The sequence below is a fragment of the Onychostoma macrolepis genome, chromosome 22, assembly GCF_012432095.1.
Source record: "Onychostoma macrolepis isolate SWU-2019 chromosome 22, ASM1243209v1, whole genome shotgun sequence".
NCBI classification, from domain to species: Eukaryota; Metazoa; Chordata; class Actinopteri; order Cypriniformes; family Cyprinidae; genus Onychostoma; species Onychostoma macrolepis.
This window is the reverse complement of record NC_081176.1, coordinates 4,034,657-4,055,111: the sequence shown is the minus strand read 5'-3', so window position 1 is coordinate 4,055,111 and position 20,455 is coordinate 4,034,657. Positions and strand designations below refer to the sequence as shown.

General features: G+C 38.1%; 1 protein-coding gene across 2 annotated transcripts; it reads right to left on the bottom strand.

Annotated features, from left to right (window-relative positions):
- Window positions 1-1,072: 1,072 nt before the first annotated feature.
- LOC131529783 (uncharacterized) lies at window positions 1,073-3,807 on the bottom strand. 2 transcript variants are annotated; one of them, XM_058759680.1, is made up of 6 exons: window positions 3,330-3,807; window positions 2,683-3,009; window positions 2,244-2,564; window positions 1,783-1,886; window positions 1,600-1,667; window positions 1,073-1,482 (listed from the first exon to the last, which is right to left on the bottom strand). In XM_058759680.1, exons 1-5 carry the CDS (start codon window positions 3,412-3,414, stop codon window positions 1,605-1,607), a joined length of 900 nt encoding a protein of 299 aa, XP_058615663.1. In that variant the 5' UTR covers window positions 3,415-3,807; the 3' UTR covers window positions 1,073-1,482; window positions 1,600-1,604. The 2 variants fall into 2 exon arrangements, with proteins under 2 accessions (XP_058615663.1, XP_058615662.1); XM_058759679.1 differs by having other exon boundaries at window positions 1,073-1,886.
- Window positions 3,808-20,455: the final 16,648 nt, after the last annotated feature.

Below are 20,455 nucleotides of genomic sequence, written 5' to 3'. Positions count from 1 at the left end.
TCTGTCACGCACTCGCTTGTCAGCATCGCTTTCCATAGGACCCCTATGTCGTCACGACATAACTCGTAGTGACCGACAGATAGGGAACGTCTCGGTTACGTACGTAACCCTCGTTCCCTGATGGAGGGAACGGAGACGTTATGTCCCCATGCCACAATCTCGAACCATCGCTGGTTGCCAGGGACTCGTTCTCGGCTCCTCAGCATAAAACCTAATGAGTGGATGCACCTGCCGCCTATTTATACCCGTGTGCACAGGGAGTGGTGCAGGTATGCAAAATCCACTAGCCAATATTCATTGGCGTTTTCTCTTAAGTCAGAGATGATTGGGGCTCCCAAGTAAATCCCCTATGTCGTCACGACATAACGTCTCCGTTCCCTCCATCAGGGAACGAGGGTTACGTACGTAACCGAGACGTTCTGTTTTGTGTTTGGTAGTTAGGGAAGTAAGATGTATTTTATTTTCCATATTTGAGGTTATTTAGTTTATCATCTTTTCTTTCTAGATTGGTTTTGTTTGTTATTTTGGCCTTTGGGACACCTTGAAGAGATGCTCTAAATTCCACTTGATTGTATTAAATAAATCTAATCATTTTCTTTGATCTAACATCGTGTATTTGTTTGATTATCGGCCGGAGGGTATCGTGCTTGGGGATTCCATAATCACAACCCCGTTAAATTATGCCCTGCTTAGAGTTTTATCTTCACTACCCCTAGACGCTGGGCGTAACACCGGTCTCTGTTTTGTCAGAGAATTATGAAATTGTGATTTACAGCCCTGGAAATCTCATCAAAATGTATTAAAATGTTAAAGAAAATGGCTCAGGCTCAGATTGTCAGAAAGATTCTCAAAAAGGTGTTCTTGTGGTTTTAAATATGTATTTTAATGCTTATTACTGGACACACATACAAATAATATCTCAAACAATCTCTAAAAATGATTAAAAACAATTCTACAGGTATCATGAATAATAACAAAAGTAACAAATTTAAAAATCAATTAACGTATAATTTCAAACTACAGCTAATTTCAGGATTTGTAAATCAACAGAAGTCTGTTCTTCAGGTGTGTTTGGTGTTGAGACAAATGAAGTACAGTCAGTGTGATGAAGAGAGATTTTGTTACTCTAAACACTGATGTTACTGAAATATATTAAGATGAAGACATAATATGGAAATATGGAGCTGGAAACTCATAGCTGAAATCAGCATTGAGAAACAAATCTTCACTTTTCATGTTGCTGAGATTTAGAACTCTCCACGAGAATGACAGAGAGATTGATATGATGTTGTTGAAATATTAGCTAAAGTAACAGAACAGTTTGAGTTTTCAATGTTTGTCTGGATCTGGCATGCAGTATGGTGACTAACAACCAACTCTTGCTGATGCTCCTGTGTGCTGTATGTTAATTTTTATTCTTTCTTATCGTTCATTCGTTGTCATCGCTTACATTTTGCAAAGCATTATTTTGCTTCGCTTCAGCTATGATAAAGAGATATAAAATGTATTAATGCCACTGTTCTTCATTTTAAACTTACAAGAGCAGTGATCTATTATTTCTGAATTAAATCACATACAGGGAACTCATATAACACTTACAGATCTCATAGATCTGAGTTCTCACATTCAGATTCAGTGGTATAGTATCTTGTGCTTCTTCCTGTTGCCTGTTGAACAATAACATACTTAATTAAACATAATTTATTTGGCGAATTAGAAGGAAGTACATATTTTTGCATCTTTTAAAGATGATTTTTCCACAATAAATATTGTAATACTCACCGGTTTCTTATTTAAGCATATCCAACAGCAAAAACACACAATGACAGCTGCCCCCATAAAAACACCACATATTCCAAATATAGCAAAGAAAGACAGACCTGGATCTGGAACAGTTAAAACACACAGTCATTATTAGTGAAAAGCAAGTGTTTTACTGATATCTTTGATATTTTCTACATTGGTCAAGAGTTGTGTGATATTGCTGTAACTGATAAAGTTAAGTTTTAAGTATAGCAGTTAAAACAGCACCACAACACAATGAGCTCAACAACAAACAGCAGCACGGAAAAACTGGCTTTATTGCTTTTTCACATCAATAACATTAGTAAACATCTTGCTGTGAAAACTGTGATATTGATATTCATGTAATGTACAGTATATATAAAATTAAATAAAATAAAAACACTTATTGATTTGTTTTCCAAAAGGAGAGGTGCCCTGATTGTTTAAATGACACTCACCAGTGACAGTAACACTGAAACTCTTAATGATGCTGATCCTGACGGTCCTGCTGCTCATATGTAAATAATAAAGTCCAGAGTCTGTGGTTCTGGTCTTAGTGATGGTCAGTGATCTAGGCATATAGTTCACCTTCAGTCTGTCTCTGAATCTGTTACACTGATCATCTGTACAGATCTTACTTTGATATCCAGTGATTTCAGCGATAAGAGTGTCATTAAAATACCACATCATCACATCATTTGGGTATTTTATCACACAAGTAGATAAAGTGACAGATTCTCCCTCATGCACAGACTTTCTCTTTATTCCAGCAGGAACATCTATAACACAAACCAAAAACTGCTGAAAGGAGGTATTATATAATGCAAAATTGTAAATATTAACAAAAAAATATAATATGATTTAAATGTATAATCTGCCTTTTCCTCAATAACTTACCACTGACAATGATACTAAATAACTCTGTACTGTTGCTGTTGTTTCTGTTTATGATCTGTAGTGTGTAATCTCCAGAGTCTGTGGTTCTGGTGTCTGTGATGGTCAGAGATCCAGTCTGATGATCTACCTTCAGTCTGTCTCTGAATCTCTCAGTGCCATTATTACACTGAACATCTGTACAGATATCACTGAGATCTCCACTGATCTCAGCTATACGAATGTCTCCATAATACCATCTAATCTTTTCTTGTTGGTCTGTTTCAGCATCAGTATACAGAGTGACTAAATCTCCCTTTGTCGGAGACACTACTTCTACTCGAGCAACACCTGAAGAAGAAATGACAAGTTAATTATAAGCCAAACAAAATTAACAGGAAATTGTTGTGAAAATATGTTTTGCTTTTCAAGCCCTCCTCTCTGGCATTCGTTTCAGAATCTCGAGTATTAAAACAAATCAGTTTAGTATTGTCGTTTTTTTTTTTTTATGTATTGTTTATTTGTCTTAATGCTGCAACCAATTTACACAATGTACACAAACAAACAAACAGCAGAAGAACATTGATTCACACATTCACTCATAACAAATAATAGAAACCAAAAGTTCAAATAACCCTTTAAAGTGCTTTGATTGACTAAATGATGCTCACCAATGACAGTAACCCTGAAGCTCTTCATGATGCCACTGCTTCTCTGTAGTTTATAAAGTCCAGAGTCTGTGGTTCTAATGTTCATGATGGTCAGAGATCCAGTCTGATGATCTACCTTCAGTCTGTCGCTAAATCTCAAGACACACTGATAGTCTATACAGATCTTACTCTGATTTCCAGTGATTACAGCAATTCAAGTTTCATTAAAATGCCATGCCATCAGATCATTTGGGTTTTTTATTACACCAGAATCTAAAGTGACAGATTCTCCCTCTTTCACTGACAATTCCACTTGTACAAAAGCAGAAACGCCTAAAACACAAACCAACAACTGCTTAAAGGAGACACTGGATGCAAAATTTGGATGCAGTATGACGTCATGCTGCTCAGGCCCCACCCACGACCGCTGGCGGACTGTCCCGTATTAGCATAGGATCTTTTGCTGATGATGAAAGTGAAAGAAAAGCTTGAGCCAGTTATCGCCTTGGAGCCAGAGCCTAACAAGTGACTGGACAACATCGTCCAATCCTGTGGATATTTTGGTTGAATACGAGGGTTGGAGTGGATCCAATGTAATCTAATAGACTCAGTCGTTTCAGAGTTAAATAAGAATAATATTAAATGTTACAATTTAATAGTCAGGTAAACATATATCATGCCAACTGCATAGTCTATTCAGAGAAAAACAATTAAAGATATTGATTTTTTTAATGAAAAATCTAAGTAAATGACATGCATACTTGACTTCAGATGAAATAGACTCCCCACTATGGGCTCATCTGGCTGCAGAATTGCCTTGAGCCTTTTGCAACTTTTCCTTTGACAAAATATTCTTCAAATGGAGACAGGAACTAACAATTGGAATTTGCAGTAATCATTAATCATTGCATTAATTAATGCATTAATTGATGTGGAGAGTTTACACCTTTTGGGGAAAAATTCAGAAAAATATAACCTTTCATTGGATAATAAGAATTTAAAATGGGAGAAAATGTCATTATGAAATACATGTTTTTCTCAAATACACGTTGGACACAATTATTGGCACCCCTAGAAATTCTTATGAGTAAAATATCTCTGAAGTATATTCCCATTCATATTCACAATTTATTATGCATGCTATTTTTACAGATTTTACTTTCACTTTCGAACACTTTCAGCAAGGAGTGGAGATAATGGAAAGGATGCTTTAAGTTATCAGACTGTAGTTATCAGAACTTAGGATATTTTAATCTGTGACTTAAACCATTTAGTAGGTAAAATTATAGGTATTCAATATATAACTCATGTTTGGTATTAAATGTCACGTTATGATGAGTCCAGTACATTGAAATAGATGAATGTTGACTTTTATCTTCATAAGGTATGATTATAACACTTTGTAGAAATCTGCTAGGATATTGTGGCTTAGGTGACATATTTATGAGCAGATAATGTATGCACGAAGTTTGAGTCGTGTGGAGCGTGGCTCCTCCCTACAGAGACAATGTGATTGGGTCAGACAGTGACTAGGATGGACTTAATTCTGTCCGATAAAACAGACACCCCAACTTTGAACAGTGCTCAGAACAAAGAACGGGGTGAAACAACTGGTGAAATTGCAAGAGACTTGGCTGAAAGTCTGGGCGTTGCCCCTCGATCGTGCTGTGAAACATCTGGCTGATCATCAAAAGACTTCGACACCCTGGCCACGTCTGACCAAAGAAAAACTTGCAAAACTGCTGCGTAAGAACTTCAAAACTCGCTATTCGCGCACTACCAGAGAGTCATCAAATCCAAAGAAGGAATCCCGAGTGACGTCACGCGACAACAACACGTCAGCAGGAAAAGTCCTGGGTTCCCTTTCAGCAACCCTTCAAGAAGTACAGCCTTCAATTCAACTTCAAACTCACAGCAAGTAAAACAGACAAATCTCTTATTCACTGAAGCTGGTTGAATTGAATGAATCGTTAAAAGATAACAATAACTGAGTCTTCCGTTTGTGACGTCCCCATAAGGTCGTCTTTAATTCTCAAGAAAAGAGAATAGTTACCTTCCTTCAAACTGCTTTGATCTTGCCATAATATGTGTATGTGTGTGTATGTGTTTTGGTTATTTGTATTGTGCCTTAGAATAGTAAATAAACGCTCGATTCATTTTTAATGAATAGTCTGGTGCCTTGATTTTCAAATCGTTAAACTATTTGCCATAGATCATGTTACCTGTTGCTCAGGCAAATTTCCCAATCAATTCTGTATTCTTATCAACAATAAGAAGCATTGCTGAATTATACGTATTAATACTCGCGGGACGAGTTGTTAATAAGGTATAAATTATACAATTTTGATTAATATCAATTAATCAGATCAAAACCAAATTTCTACGATTTGGTTCCCTAAAGCTAAAATTTATAAATGAAGGATAAAACCTTTCATAACGTTACAGAGGGTTTCAAGAAAAATTGTCCTCGCTCATCCGAAAACAAACTCCAGCATATTCAGTTATCAGACACGACTGGAACTTCAAATGGGACTGGCTTCTATGGTCGGATGAAACTAAAAAATGAGCTTTTTAGCAGCAAACACTCAAGATGGGTTTGGTGAACACCAGTGTTGGGCATGTTACTTTAAAAAAGTAATTAGTTATAGTTACTAGTTACTTCTCACAAATAGTAACTGAGTTAGTAACTGAGTTACATCATTATAAAAGTAACTAATTACCAGGGAAAGTAACTATTGCGTTACTTTAAAAAAAAAAAAAAATTCAAATGTCAAATAACTTTGGATGCCCCCAATATTAAATATGTTAAATTAATGAAATGGACACTAAAAAGAATAAATTATTATTATAAAACATTGTACATTAATCTACACTATTTATCTACTAACACTTAGAATCAGTCAGTCAAGCATTATAATATAATATTATGATAATTCAATATTATATGATGATAGAACTTTAGTAATTAGAATAACCAAGTATGAATGCATATTTGTCATCAATATAAAACGCACTAAGGATTAATGAACTGCTGGGTTCATGAATATTAATCATGTTGTCTGCGTTCGCGCGAATTGATTTGCTGATTTCGCATTAGCTCCGTCCACTACCAGAGAAACCGACTCTTAAAAGCTGAAGAATTCCAAAGGAACTCCGTTATTTTTACAGGAAAATACAACAAAGAATATCGTTTACATGTAGTGCGTCACTTCTGCATGTTATGAAAGACTCTCTTGCTCTGTATCTTTCTTTGCGTGCGGGTATGTGAGAGAAAGCGAGGCGAGTCATGCGCCTTCACACTAGAGTTTATGGTACGTCAAATACAGCTACACTGCGCATCCATTCAGATGAACTGAAAAATTTAATTATAATAATATAATATAGTAACGCCACATTTTATTGTCAGTAACGGTAACGGCGTTGTAACGGGGGAAACAGTAATTCGTTTGATTACTCGTTACTGAAAAAAATAACGCCGTTAGTAACGCCGTTTATTTATAACGCCGTTATTCCCATCACTGGTGAACACAGGGATAGAAAGTACCCCATGTGTACAATGAAATATACTGCTGTATTTTTGATGTTGTGGGCCTATATTTCTGCTTGAGGTCCTGGACATCTTGTTTAGACACATGGCATCATGGGTTCTATCAAATACCAACAGATAAAAAATCAATAAGTGACTGACTCTGTTAGAAATCTTATAATGGGCCATGTTTGGATCTTCCAACCGTACAATAATCCAAACACAAACCTCAAAAACAACACAAAAATGGGTCACTGAGCACAAAACCAAGCTTCTGCTATGGCCATTCCAGTCCTCTGACCTGAACCCTGTAGAAAATGAGTGGTGAACTGAAGAGAAGAAGCACCAACATGGAGCTGGGAATCTAAAGGGTCTGGAGTGATTCTGGATGAAGGAATGGTCTCTGATCTTTTGTCAGTTGTTTTCTAACCTCATCAGACATTATAGGAGAAAATTTAGAGCTGTTAAACTGGCAAATGGAGGTTTAAAAAAGTATTGAATAAAAGGGTGCCGTTAATTGTTCGCAATGTGTATTAGAAAAAAAACAAAAAAATAAAACATTTATTTCAGAATGATATTTCCCCCCATTTTAAATTCTTATTATCCAATGAAAGGTTAGATTTTTGTGAATTTTTAAAATAAAAGATCAAAAGGATTAACAATGCAGATTAATTTTCACAGCCTTCTTTGATCATATTTACCAAGGGTGCCAATATTTTGTGCCATGACTGTAAGTATGACATATATATGTGCATATATGTATGTCATTTATATAAGTGCTGTGAAAATGTTACAGACAATTTTCAGTATTGCCCATTTAAGCAATATTTGAATGCCCATTCAGACACAGTTAATATTAAGAATGTAAAGTATATTATGTACTGTTTAACTTCATCTCAGTCTTTCGTTTCGTTATGTGGTTCAATTTGCTTTCCCTCTCCCAAAAAGTGCATGGCTACAATTAACTAAAACAACTACACAAATTAAACAAAATAATGTGCAGCTTCAAATAATTTTTATTGTTATCACTGGAATTTAAAATTAATAATCGGCTCAGCAACCCTGACAAACATAGCCTATAAAACTAGCAATTCCATTCTAAGCTTTCAACTACTTAAAACAGCAATGGGCCTAAAAACTTAATAAAACAGATACAAAGGACTTTTGTTTCATTGTCATTTGCTTAAAGAGACATTGTATAAAAAATAATAATAATATATTGTAATAAAAAAGCACTTACCAGCCATTAATGCACAGACTGAGAGCAAAATAAAGAGCCTCATTTTAACCAGAGTCACAAAATGCTGATTTTGTGTAAATAAAAGCGTTTGTCTGTATAAATGCACAAGCAAAAACTGTGTTCTTCGTATAAATGCAATCAAAAAGCCATTCATCACCATTTCTCACTGTCTGTGTTTCGATGGTGTGCCTAGGTAAACCCCCGTGTTCTTGCTCAACTGGTTTAACCGAGGGCACACCTGAAGAGAAAAGTCCTTAAGTCTTAACAAGAATCTGATATTTCCTCATATTTCTGTTATAATTAAGGCGTTCAAATACATACAATTAGTGCGACATCTAATGTCTAAACTAGGAATCCAAAGAACCCATTTATTATGAGTAATTCACTTTATTTAGTACATTATGAGATTTCACTTTTTTTTTTTTTTTTTTTGCTTGTTTCAGAAGAAAATTGTGTTTATTTAGGCTGTTGTAAAGTTGAATAAAACAAAAAACACATGTCTATGAATATTCTGCTCATGGAATAACATGCAATTTTTGCCTTTTACCACAAAATAAAATATATTTATATGCACAAATCATTTAAAATATTTGATTACCTTATTTAAAATACTGGGACATTAGTGTTAATGAAACTAAATGATCTCTGTCCAGCTTGCTATCCATTACTGATTTATATGATGGCAAAATCCATGGTACAAATTACAGTGTTTTAGTTCTGACATCAAACATTTACATGACAAAAATAGACATCATATACACTTCCCCTAAACCTGTTCTACCCTATTATATGCTACATTTACACAAATAAAAATGGTCCTTGTCAACCTTGATTTACACCGTAATAAAAATGACATTATCAAAGTTTTAGGTGGGTTTTGGTGAGCTTTTGGAAATCGTCGACCCAATCTGGCAACACGCCAGTATGATTATCAATAAATCAGTAATAAGTTGATATTGCCCATCTAGAAATATATGCAGTAGTTTCATACTGAAGCTGCTGAAAACAATGAATTTACTGTGAGGTTTGTGTCATTTAAATCATTCTGGAATTAAAATACAAGACAAGTAAAGACAAAATCAAAATCATGAGAGAAAATGGAGCAGTAGCTGTATTGCAAATAACTGCAATAAAAGATTGTTAAAAAAATTTACAGAAGATTTAAAACAAACCAAATATCTTAAAATGAAGGATATTCTGGAAACTTACGATGAGGACAAGGATCATGATAACACTGATTTTGCACAAAAGCACTGCTTTATATTTCTGCCAATTACATCATCAGTTACAGCAATTAAATAGTTTTCATTTCTATTTGTCATGTATCTACTTTGGAGCCTCTAATAAATGTGTTTATATTTAATTAACAGCAAATTTTCATTTTTGGGTGAACTATCCCTTAAAGGTAACCTATATTAGCTAAAATAAACTTTATTTAAACTGACAAGAAACTTTTGTATGTTCTGCTGCTAGCTAGTTAGCTAATCAGGTGGAGTTGTAAACGTGGGTTAGGCCAAAGCCGGCCCTAGCATTTTGGGGGCCCTAAGCAGATTTTCAAAAGGGGCCCCCAATACCTATGGTTTCACCTAACCACTACCCTCCATCCTCCAATGTACATATCCTACACTGACACCTTATTTTAAACTTTTAGAAAATGGTCTTACTTATATTTATCTTTCACAATATAAATCGACTTGGGTTATGCATGCAACCATGGTTCCCCGAGAGGGAACGAGACACTGCGTACATCTTCTTTGTCTGGAGGAGATGTGAAACAGGCAGACTCCAGGCCTGCATGCTTCAGACACTGGTCATGTGTCAACCGATAGTGGATTTTACCGATACCAATAGCTAGGTTAGGCCACACTGGCCGAATCATCAACATACAGTTTTTAAAATGGATACTGAACAAAAACTAGTAGTGCTTAAATATTTATCAAAAGTACTGAACCATACTTTGTGCACAAATATAAATATTAATATTAAATATTAATTATATATTGACCAGTAAAAAGTTAGTTCATAGTTCATTAATGTTAACAGAAGCAACTATAAAAAATGTTAAAAAATATATTACTAATAGTTGATATTAACACACTCTAACAAGGACTAATACTTCTACAGCTTTTATTAATCTTACTTAATGTTACAAATGGATTCTTACTGTAAGGTGTTACCATTTCATATCAACAGTCATGTTTAAAGATGGCCATCTTTAAATCTACACACAGGACATAGCACTGAATTTATATATGTATGTCTGTTGTATGTATACTCGTACAATTTATTTGCTTCTATTTTAGAACACAATGATTATCTAATCAAAATAACTAAATATGTTAGTCACAGACCAGGCAAAAAGTGCAGTGCCATGCCTAGGATGACTCAGGTATCATGCACACACACCAGGCGCCTCTTTTATAAAATGTTGCGCAGAAACCATCCTAAATTTGATCTTACGATCATATCTCGAATATACGTATGTTTGATTCATAGAATGAACGTACGAACAGAAAACACGCGTCTCTTTCAGATGTGAAATCTATGAATCACAAATGATCTTGAACTTGCACGCAACTGAATGGTTTCAGTTCTCTGCTTGTAAACAACTCCTAATTAATGTCATTGACATATAAAATATCACCAATCATCATAATTTAGAACAGCAAGCTGCAAGAACAGCTTACATTTAAAAAAAAAACTGCAATATTCTGAAAATAAAAACGTTTCCACGTTAAAGACCGTCTTCATAAATATGAGCGCTGGAGTGGATTTAAGCGTACGCACACTCTAAGATCAAATCTGAGTGTACGCACACATTATAAATGAGGGCCCTGATGCATCATGTTAACAGTTATTGCAAATTCTGCAATAAGGATCATGTGGAGGCGTACATACCTATCGGCATTACAAGATGATCTTGCTGGTACGAAGTACCAGATCCAGCTGTAGGACTGTCTTTGCTATAGGAACCTCCAGAGACACTGTCCAGTCCAGTTGCCCCAAAAAAATCCCAATAAACATACAGCAGGATCATTCTGAAGGTCTTCAAGTGTGATTTTCAGAAATTGACTAAAAAAATAATATTGTCTATTAAATATAGGTCGCTTTGCAGCAAGTCTTTTACTAATTATACATACTGTACAACCAATTCAGCATGTTCATACTTGACTCTTAAACCCTAAAAACTAATTTGTACAGTGTGGGCTCATCTATATGTCTGCATATGTTGTATTGTTGTTTGGCCTGTTTTACATAACTTCTTCAGAAACATGCAATGTTACTGGAAGTTTGTGGTTCATGTCAGTTCATGTATGTTTTAGGTGTGAATGTGGTTGAGGGCCATTTTTCCATTCCTGTCATCATGTTGCTCATGATCTAGGGCTTCTTCTAAATGCAAAAGTTTTAAGAAAGAATTAATTTCAGCCAAAGACCTACATGGTACCTACACATTTTGTAATTGCAGTTTGAATTTTTTTTTTTAAACAACAACAACATTTTTACAATTTAATTGTTTATGGCTGTTATCTTTTCTGAGACAGATGGGCATGACTCAAATATGGTCATTTTTAATAACTAAAGCCACTTTCTGATTTTTGGTGTAGTGTGATACCTAAGCTATAATATAATGTTAATTTCCGCCAAGCAACAGGGAAATACAAAAGACCAAGACCCACCACAAATATCTTCTACTAAACCACTACTATCAGGAATGGTCATCAATGTAGCAAGATGCTATTTGCCTTTCTCATGGAGATTAACTGGCCACTTAAATTGACAAATCTTTGTCCTTTGACATTTCATTGCAAAGAAAGTGTTCATACCACTGCATAGAGACTTCACCTCTGAAACACAGCTGACAACAGGCTGCGCTATGAACAGATCTCACAGTAGAGCAGCCAAATATGATGCAGATTCTCTTCAAACTGTTCTTGAGCTGGTTAAAATTTTTAAAAAATAACGTACAGAATCAAACTTTGGTTCTGGGTTGATGACAAGACAAACAGACGAAGTAGCACATCCGAGAACTGAAATATATATTTTTTTAGCTAAATGAAGGAGTTTATAAGACTGGTTTATATAGACTGCTTTCTATACTTTATACATGTGGAACAAATTCGTTTTTTTGTATCAATGTCTGTAACGCTGTTAGGTGTGAAACTCAAACAAGATGTAAGCTACATGTGTGACATAAAACATCAGTGAATGAAACTGACCCTCTAACACCATTAACTTAAGTGAATAACAGGCAGTAATCAGCAATGCGTTCACACAAATGACTTTAGCCTGTTTGAATGTTTCATTAATATACCAAGACAGTGTGGGGTAGTCGTGGGTGAGGTTTAAAACAACAATGTTAAAGATTAGTGCATCAGAGGAAGATAATCTCACTTTAAAGGAATTTGATAATGACAAAATCCAAATAAAAACTTGTAAGGGACTGTGAAGATCTTCCCCTGCTATTGAACTGCCACCTCAGGAAGATAAATTATCAGGAAACAAAACATGGGTGAAGTCTGAATGGGTAATATTGGGCTAATCCTATAATAATTGCTTTGAGATGTAAAAATTACTTTATATATGTAAACAGGGTTAGGTTAGGTTATTATTGCATTTGCACGTTGCTGAAGGATTACTTGGGTTCTCTAGGCGCTTGTTTAAAAGTGTGACATGATTTTAAGAATCATTCATGTCAGAAAAACATAATTAAAAAAGGTATGTTTACACAATGACAGGTACTTCTGCATTCATTTCTCAGAAATGTAGCCTACAAGTTGGATTTACAACATCCCAGAGATGCTTGGTATTTAAAGTCATGGCAACATGGTGACACGAAAGGAGATGTACAGAGAGATAAAAAAGTGTCACATTCAATCAAATAATTTTATAAACGAGTCAATATTCTTGTTTTTATAAACGAGTCAATACCCTAAATTTAATAAATGTAAGCATACAGTGACACAGGCAGAGGTGTTCTGAATTAAAGAGGCAAAGTCCTCACTGTTTTTGTTTGTTTGCTTGTTTGTTTATGAGCATGAAGTGGCAACTTCAGACCTGATGAGGGGCACTCATCCATTTTATCGGGTCCTGAGACATACTCCCACATGAGGCTGAATCTACTGTTACGTGTGTTAGCTAAATAAACGCACGATGAAGGAGCGTAAACAAAAACAGAGTCTTTTAATAAAAATCCAAATCAAGAAACAGAAAATATCCAGAAGCAAGGGGTAGCAAAACACATTGATCAAATAACAGCAGACAAAGAAGCAAGGATGAACACAGGCTTTAAATACAAAACGAAACAGGTGAGGAGCTAATTAACTAATAAGGAGAAATAAGGAAACTGGATCAACATGTGACATCTACCTTGTACTTGACCTTTTATTAAATTAATTTATAATTCCATGAATTTTCATTATACATGGTACAAATAGTGGGGGTTTCATTTCTTTTGGTTGTTGGGGAAACTACTCCCTACTCATATGCAACAGAAAAGGCAAAGCTCATCAGGTAATTGGTAGAAGCAGCAGTGCAGTTGTTCATTATGTTATCTGTTTGAACAGGTCAACAGCTAACCTTCAAAAGAAGGACAACATTGAACTGCAAGATCAGAGAAAATGTGAACCAAAAATCTCACCATAGATTCCCTTGATTGTTGTAAAGTCCATACACAAACTAATGAGTACTTCTTGAAATATCTGCACCTGCTCCAGTCCCAGCTCAGGAACTGCCACCTGAGGACGACGAGCCATTATCAAAACATGGGTGATGATGTCCTAAATTATTTGTTTCCTACCCCTGTTCCTGGAGGCACACATAATGTTTTTAACACTTCATGATTCAACTCATCAGAGATTCCAAGACCAGAAATATATGGGTCAGATAAGAAAGATATCAAAAAAGTTCACTGTTAATATGCCTTCAGGAACAGGGTTGGGTATATGGCTGACACGCTACTTAAAGGGATAGTTCATCCAAAATTAAAATTAGCCCAGATCATTAATTACTCACCCTCATGTCGTTCTAAACCCGTAAGACCTTTGTTCATCTTCGGAACACAAATTAGGATATTTTTGATGAAATCCGAGAGCTCTATGACCCTCCATAGACAGCAAGGGTCCTACCATGGTCAAGGCACATAAACGTAGTAAGGACATTGTTAAAACAGTCCATATGACATCAGGGGATCAATCGTAATTTTACGAAGCTACGAAAATAATTTTTGCGTGAAAACAGTCCATATGACATCAGGGGATCAATCGTAATTTTACGAAGCTACGAAAATAATTTTTGCGTGAAAAGAAAACGGAAATTACTTTATTCAACAATTCTTCTCCTCCGCAGCACCCAAGGAGAGTATCATGACGCATGCGTGTGCTTTTCCTGCATGTAAACAATGCATGAGCATGATACTGCTGACATGGAACATGCATGTACTGTGCCTTGTTTACATTCAGAGGAGAGCACGCATGTGAACAACTCATGTGATAGTCCATAACTTTGAACTTTGAATAGCATAGCAACCAGGGAGATGTACACATACACATTCCGATTTAGTGCATAAAACGAGCCTAAGTTCTTATGAAAATAAAACGTTTACAGTGACATTAAATGACCCTGGACCACAAAACCAGTCTTAAGTGTAATTTAAATAAATAAGCTTTCCATTGATGCATGGTTTGTTAGGATTGGACAATATTTGACCGAGATACAACTATATGAATATCTGGAATCTGAGGGTGCAAAAAAAAGAGAAAATCGCCTTTAAAGTTGTCCAAATGAAGTTCTTAGCAATGCATATTACTAATCAAAAAGGAAGTGTTGATATATTTATGGTAAGAAATTTACAAAATATCTTCATGGAACGTGATCCTAATGATTTTTGGCATAAAATAAAAATTGATCATTTTGACCCATACAATGTATTTTTGGCTATTGCTGCAAATATACCCCAGCGACTTGAGACTGGTTTTGCGGTCCAGGGTCACAAGTGACCTTCTCTTAATCTTACATCCTGCAGCACAAACAGTGTTTATCCTTTGAGATTCGTCCACTAAAAGACGCATTTCATGTTGTCAATGGACAACAGCAAAGCTGCAATTTTGTGTACCTAGGCTACATCCCAGATAGCATGTGCACATTTGATAACACACGTACATCATAGAGACGTCTATTTGACGTCTATTTTGTCTTGCAGATTTAAATGCAGACGTCAAATAGACGTCTCCGTGATGTATGTGTGCTATCAAGGAAGTTGTTCCTCCATCTCTACTATCCAACAGCTTCTTTTGAGGTCGTGCATTTGCTGTTGTGAAAGTCTGATGTAATCATAGGCTTCATCATCCTGATTTAAAATCCTAAATATCAAACATGTTTGATATGATCGGGGAGGCTGCGATTTGTGTGTGAGCAGATCAGGAGGTGCAATATTTGGCCTGTAAAAGCTTCACATTACGAGATCATCCGCGCCGAACATCGGAACTGACAGAGGTCCTCGGGAGGGGGAAATCAGGGATAAATTGGTCAAAAACTACTGTAGTGTGAGCCTGGTTTAACAGACATCTTGCACTTTTTGCAAATGTACATCTGCAAGACGTCTGTTAAAGAGCGCTTTATCTGGTACAAACATCTGATAAATGTCTTTCAGATGTCAGTTTACATATATTCTAAATCATAAACATCGTCAAGACATTTTCTAGATGTCTATTTGACGTACTGCCGCAAACACTAAAAAAATACATCTTTTAGATGTAAATGCAGACATCAAATAGACGTCTCCGTTACGTACATGTGCTATCAGGGATGATATTACACATTAAATTCAAGTCAAGTTCAAGTCAAGTCAAGTTGAGCTTTATTGTCATTCCGCTACATGCGGGGGCATACAGTGGAACGAAATGTCGTGCCTCACAGGACCACGGTGCTACATAAATACAGGCATACAACAATGGAGTAAGACAATATAAACCAATACACAACTATCCTACTGATAGATTTTGACTATAAATATAAATATACTATCTATAAAAAAGTACCTATACAAACTAAAAATACAAACTATACAAACTATACGAATGCTTCAGATAAGTACTGTACATGTGCAAGGAGAAACATTGAGTTCAAGCAGCTGGCTGGGGAACAGTGCAGGATGATTTGTAGTGCATGAGCATGTAAACATACATATATTACTGAGTCTTTTGTGGGATTTGTGTACACACAGCAGTGTGTGTGAAAAGTGACTAGTGCGCATAGAGGAGGAGAGTGTGCTACTACAGGTGGTTTGTACAGGCCCACTCACCTGTGTGTAGCACACTTGAATTGCACGTTACATGTTACAGGAGGTAGGGGTTTGTATGGGGGTTCAGAGAGGGGCGGGTGATTTGAGTTCAGGGCTCTCACAGCCTGGGGAAAAAGCTGTTGAGCAGTCTGGCAGGCGGGCTCTGATGCTCCGGTACCGTCTTCCTGATGGTAGGAGCTGGAAGAGACTGTGGGAGGGTGTGTGGAGTCCTTCACGATACTATTGGCTTTGCTGGAGCATCGTGTGAGGAAAATATCCAGGATGGAGGGAGAGGGGCACCGATGATCCTTGCAGCGGTGTTCACTGTCCGTTGTAGGGTCTTGCGGTCTGCTGCAGTACAGTTCCGTACCAGACAGTGATGCAGCTGGTCAGCACACTCTCAATGGTGCCCCTGTAGAAAGTGGTGAGGATGGGTGGAGGAGACTTGCTCTTTTCAGCCGGCGGAGGAAGTGTAGGCGCTGTTGTGCCTTCTTGGAGAGTGACATGGTGTTGGTGGACCAGGTGAGATCCTCTGTGATGTGCACCCCAGGAATTTAGTGCTGCTGACTCTCTCCACAGGCGAGCTGTCGATGGTCAGTGGGGGTGATCACGGAGTTTCTCCTGAAGTCCATCACAACCTCCTTTGTCTTACTCACATTGAGGGACAGGTTGTTAGTGCCACACCATTCAGCCAGCTGTGCCACTTCCTCTCTGTAGTGCGTTTCATCGTTGTTGCTGATGAGGCCTACCACTGTTGTGTCATCAGCGAACTTGATGATGTGGTTGGAGCTGGACTTGGCAGTGCAGTCGTGGGTCAGCAGCGTGAAGAGCAGCGGGCTGAGCACACAGCCTTGTGGGGCACCTGTGTTCAGTGTGGTAGTGCTCGAGGTGTTGTGGCCGACACGGACTGACTGAGGTCTTCCGGTTAGAAAGTCCAGGATCCAATTGCAGAGGGAATTGTTAAGGCCCAGCAGGTTGAGTTTATTTATGAGCTGTTGTGGGATTATTGTGTTGAATGCTGAGCTGAAGTCAATGAACAGCATTCTAACGTAGAGTCTTTATTTTCTAGGTGGGTAAGAGCCAGGTGGAGAGTGGAGGAAATTGCATCGTCCGTAGAGCGGTTCGGACGGTATGCAAACTGGAGCGGATCGAGTGTGTTGGGGAGGCTGGTTTTGATGTTGTGCATGACTAACCTCTCAAAGCACTTCATTATGATTGGAGTCAGTGCTATGGGACGGTAGTCATTTAGACAGGACACAGGTGATTTCTTTGGTACCGGTATGATTGTTGTGGATTTGAGACATGTGGGGACGACTGCCTGGCTCAGCGAGGTGTTGAAGATATCTGTTAGGACATCTGTCAGCTGTGCAGCACAGTCTTTCAGTACACGGCCAGGTATGTTGTCGGGACCCGCAGCCTTGCGTGGGTTGATCCTAGATAGGGACTTCCTTACGTCGGCTGGAGACAGACAGAGCGCCTGGTCGTTGGGAGGTGTGGGCAGTTTTTGTGCAGGTGTGTCATTCAGCATTTCAAACCGTGAGTAAAAGTGGTTGAGTGTATCTGGGAGGGATGTGTCGTCATCACAGGCCTGTGGCGGGGGCTTGTAGTCTGTGATGGTCTGAATAGCTTGCCACAGGCTCCGTGTGTCACTGCTGTCTGTGAAGTGATTGTTGATTTTTTGAGCATATGACCGTTTTGCATTTTTGATGCTGCGGGACAGATTGGCTCTTGCTGTTTTGAGGGCTGCTTTATCTCCTGATCTGAATGCTTCATCTCTGGTCTTTAGCAGCCCACGAACCTCTGCTGTCATCCATGGCTTCTGGTTGGCGCGTGTGGTGATGGTCTTGGTGACTGTCACATCATCAGTGCACTTTTGGATGTAAGCAGTCACAGTTTCAGTGTACTCCTGCAGGTCTGTGTGGTTGTTGTAGGTGGCCGCCTCTTTAAACATGTTCCAGTCTGTGTCCTGGAAGCAGTCCTGCAGTGCTGAGGTGGCATTGTCTGGCCATACCTTGATCTGTTTGTGAACCGGTTTGGCCAGTTTCAGAAGTGGTCTGTATGCTGGGATTAGCATAACAGAGATGTGGTCTGAGTACCAGAGGTGGGGGCGGGGTTCAGCTTTGTATGCGCTCTTAACTGTTGTGTAAACAAAGTCCAGTGTGTTATTTCCCTTGTTGCAAAGTTCACATGTTGGTAGAACTTTGGCAAAACTGTCTTTAGGTTTGCGTGGTTGAAGTCACCGGCTATGATGAAAAAGCCGTCGGGGTTATTTGTTTGTTGTTCGCTGATGGCGCTGTACAGCTCATGAGCGCGTCCTTTGCGTTTGCGCACGGTGGGATGTATACCGCGACAATAACAATGGCCGTGAACTCCCGCGGCAGATAGAACGGTCGACACTTCACAAACATAAACTCCACCAGCGATGAACAGTGTTTTGTCACTACCCCAGCATTGTTACACCATTCTTTGTTGACGTACACACAAGCCACCGCCGCGAGTCTTACCAGACAGTGATGAATCTCTGTCCGCGGTAGCAAGTTAGTCCGTGCAGCTGAATGGCGGAGTCCGGGATGTTGTCGTTCAGCCATGTTTCAGTGAAAACAAACACACAACAATCCCTTGTCTCATGCTGTGTAGATCGACTGAGTTGAATTAAGTCCAGTTTGTTTTCCAGAGAGCGAACGTTTGAGAGCATGAGTGTTGGAAGAGCCGGTCTTGTGGGGTTTTCCTCAGCCTAGCTCGTATACCTCGCGCTTACCGCTTCCGTCCTCTCTCACACCGCTTGCGGCGCCGCCTTGTGCGGAGTAGCGACAGTAGGCGAGGCCGCGGTCTCGAGGTCCGGCTTCAGCAGTAAACAGAGGCCTCGTAGCTTCTCAGTAGCCGCCGGCGAGAGTTGGTCTTTGTATGCGTTGCCGATATCCAAAAGTCTTTGGCGAACATATTTGAGTTTAGGAGTGATTTCCTTATGAACTAGCGGTAAATTTACACTATTTGGAGACGAACAGACGACATTAAAAGACAAAAAGCACCGTCTTTGGGACCTGGAGCAACCGGCGTCTGATCGCGCCGCCATCTTGGGTCTATAATGTGTGTTTCCACCTAATGCTTCTGTATGGGCAATCACAGATATTCATAGAGTAGAGTTGCAGTTGCTTTTAACCTCTAGGCCTACGTGTGCTGGAGCTCAAAGAAAGCAGATGTAAACACACTCAAAAATGAATAGAACATTGAGCCCTGGAGTGATGAGCTATATAAATGTGGTTTTTCAAAGAATGTAAGATGATCTTTACGAAAAATAACAATGGGTTTATTATAGTAGAAGTGTAGAAACCATTTTTTTTTTTGGCATATTTATTGACAATTTAATACCATGGTTAATTTGCAACCTGGTCTCATAAAAATACGTACCTCTGCGCACTTTTTGTGCAACACTGTTTTACGTACCTTGCTGCACGTTTCGCCGCAGTTTCAAATAGAAATGTCCAATGAGTGGCGCTAAAACACAGGTTCAATATGTGAACCCTGGCACGTTTTTATTACGTAGAGTAATTTTGAGCCTCTCTGTGATGGTACCCAGAGGGTTAAGATCAGTCAGTGCAAATTTCTTTCAGTTAGAACAGCTCAGACTGTCTGGGAAACTGCCCCATTAACGCCCGGTTTCACAGACAGGATTTAGGCTAAACCAGGATTAGGCCATTATTCAATTAGGACATTTAAGTAATTTTTATAAACGTGCCTTAGAAAAAACATTACTGGTGTACATCGAAAGACAAGCAAAGGCACTGATATGTTTTAAGATCAGTCAGTGCAACTTTCAGTTGAAACAGCTCAGACATACATTTTAGTCTAGGACTAGGCTTAAGCCTTGTTTGTGAAACTGGGGGTTAGTGTCTTTACTGCAGTCAGTGCTTGCATACTATAATAGGGTACCATCTAGTGTATACTCACAATTTATCTTTCCAACATTAGCTCCACCATTTGGCATAAAATGTGAATCATTATTATTCAGACAGGAATCATGTAGAATTTTGTATTTATATTTATTTTGCTTACACAAGACACCTGATTAAGGTACTGTTAGCAAAAAGTCATTGCATGGTGTC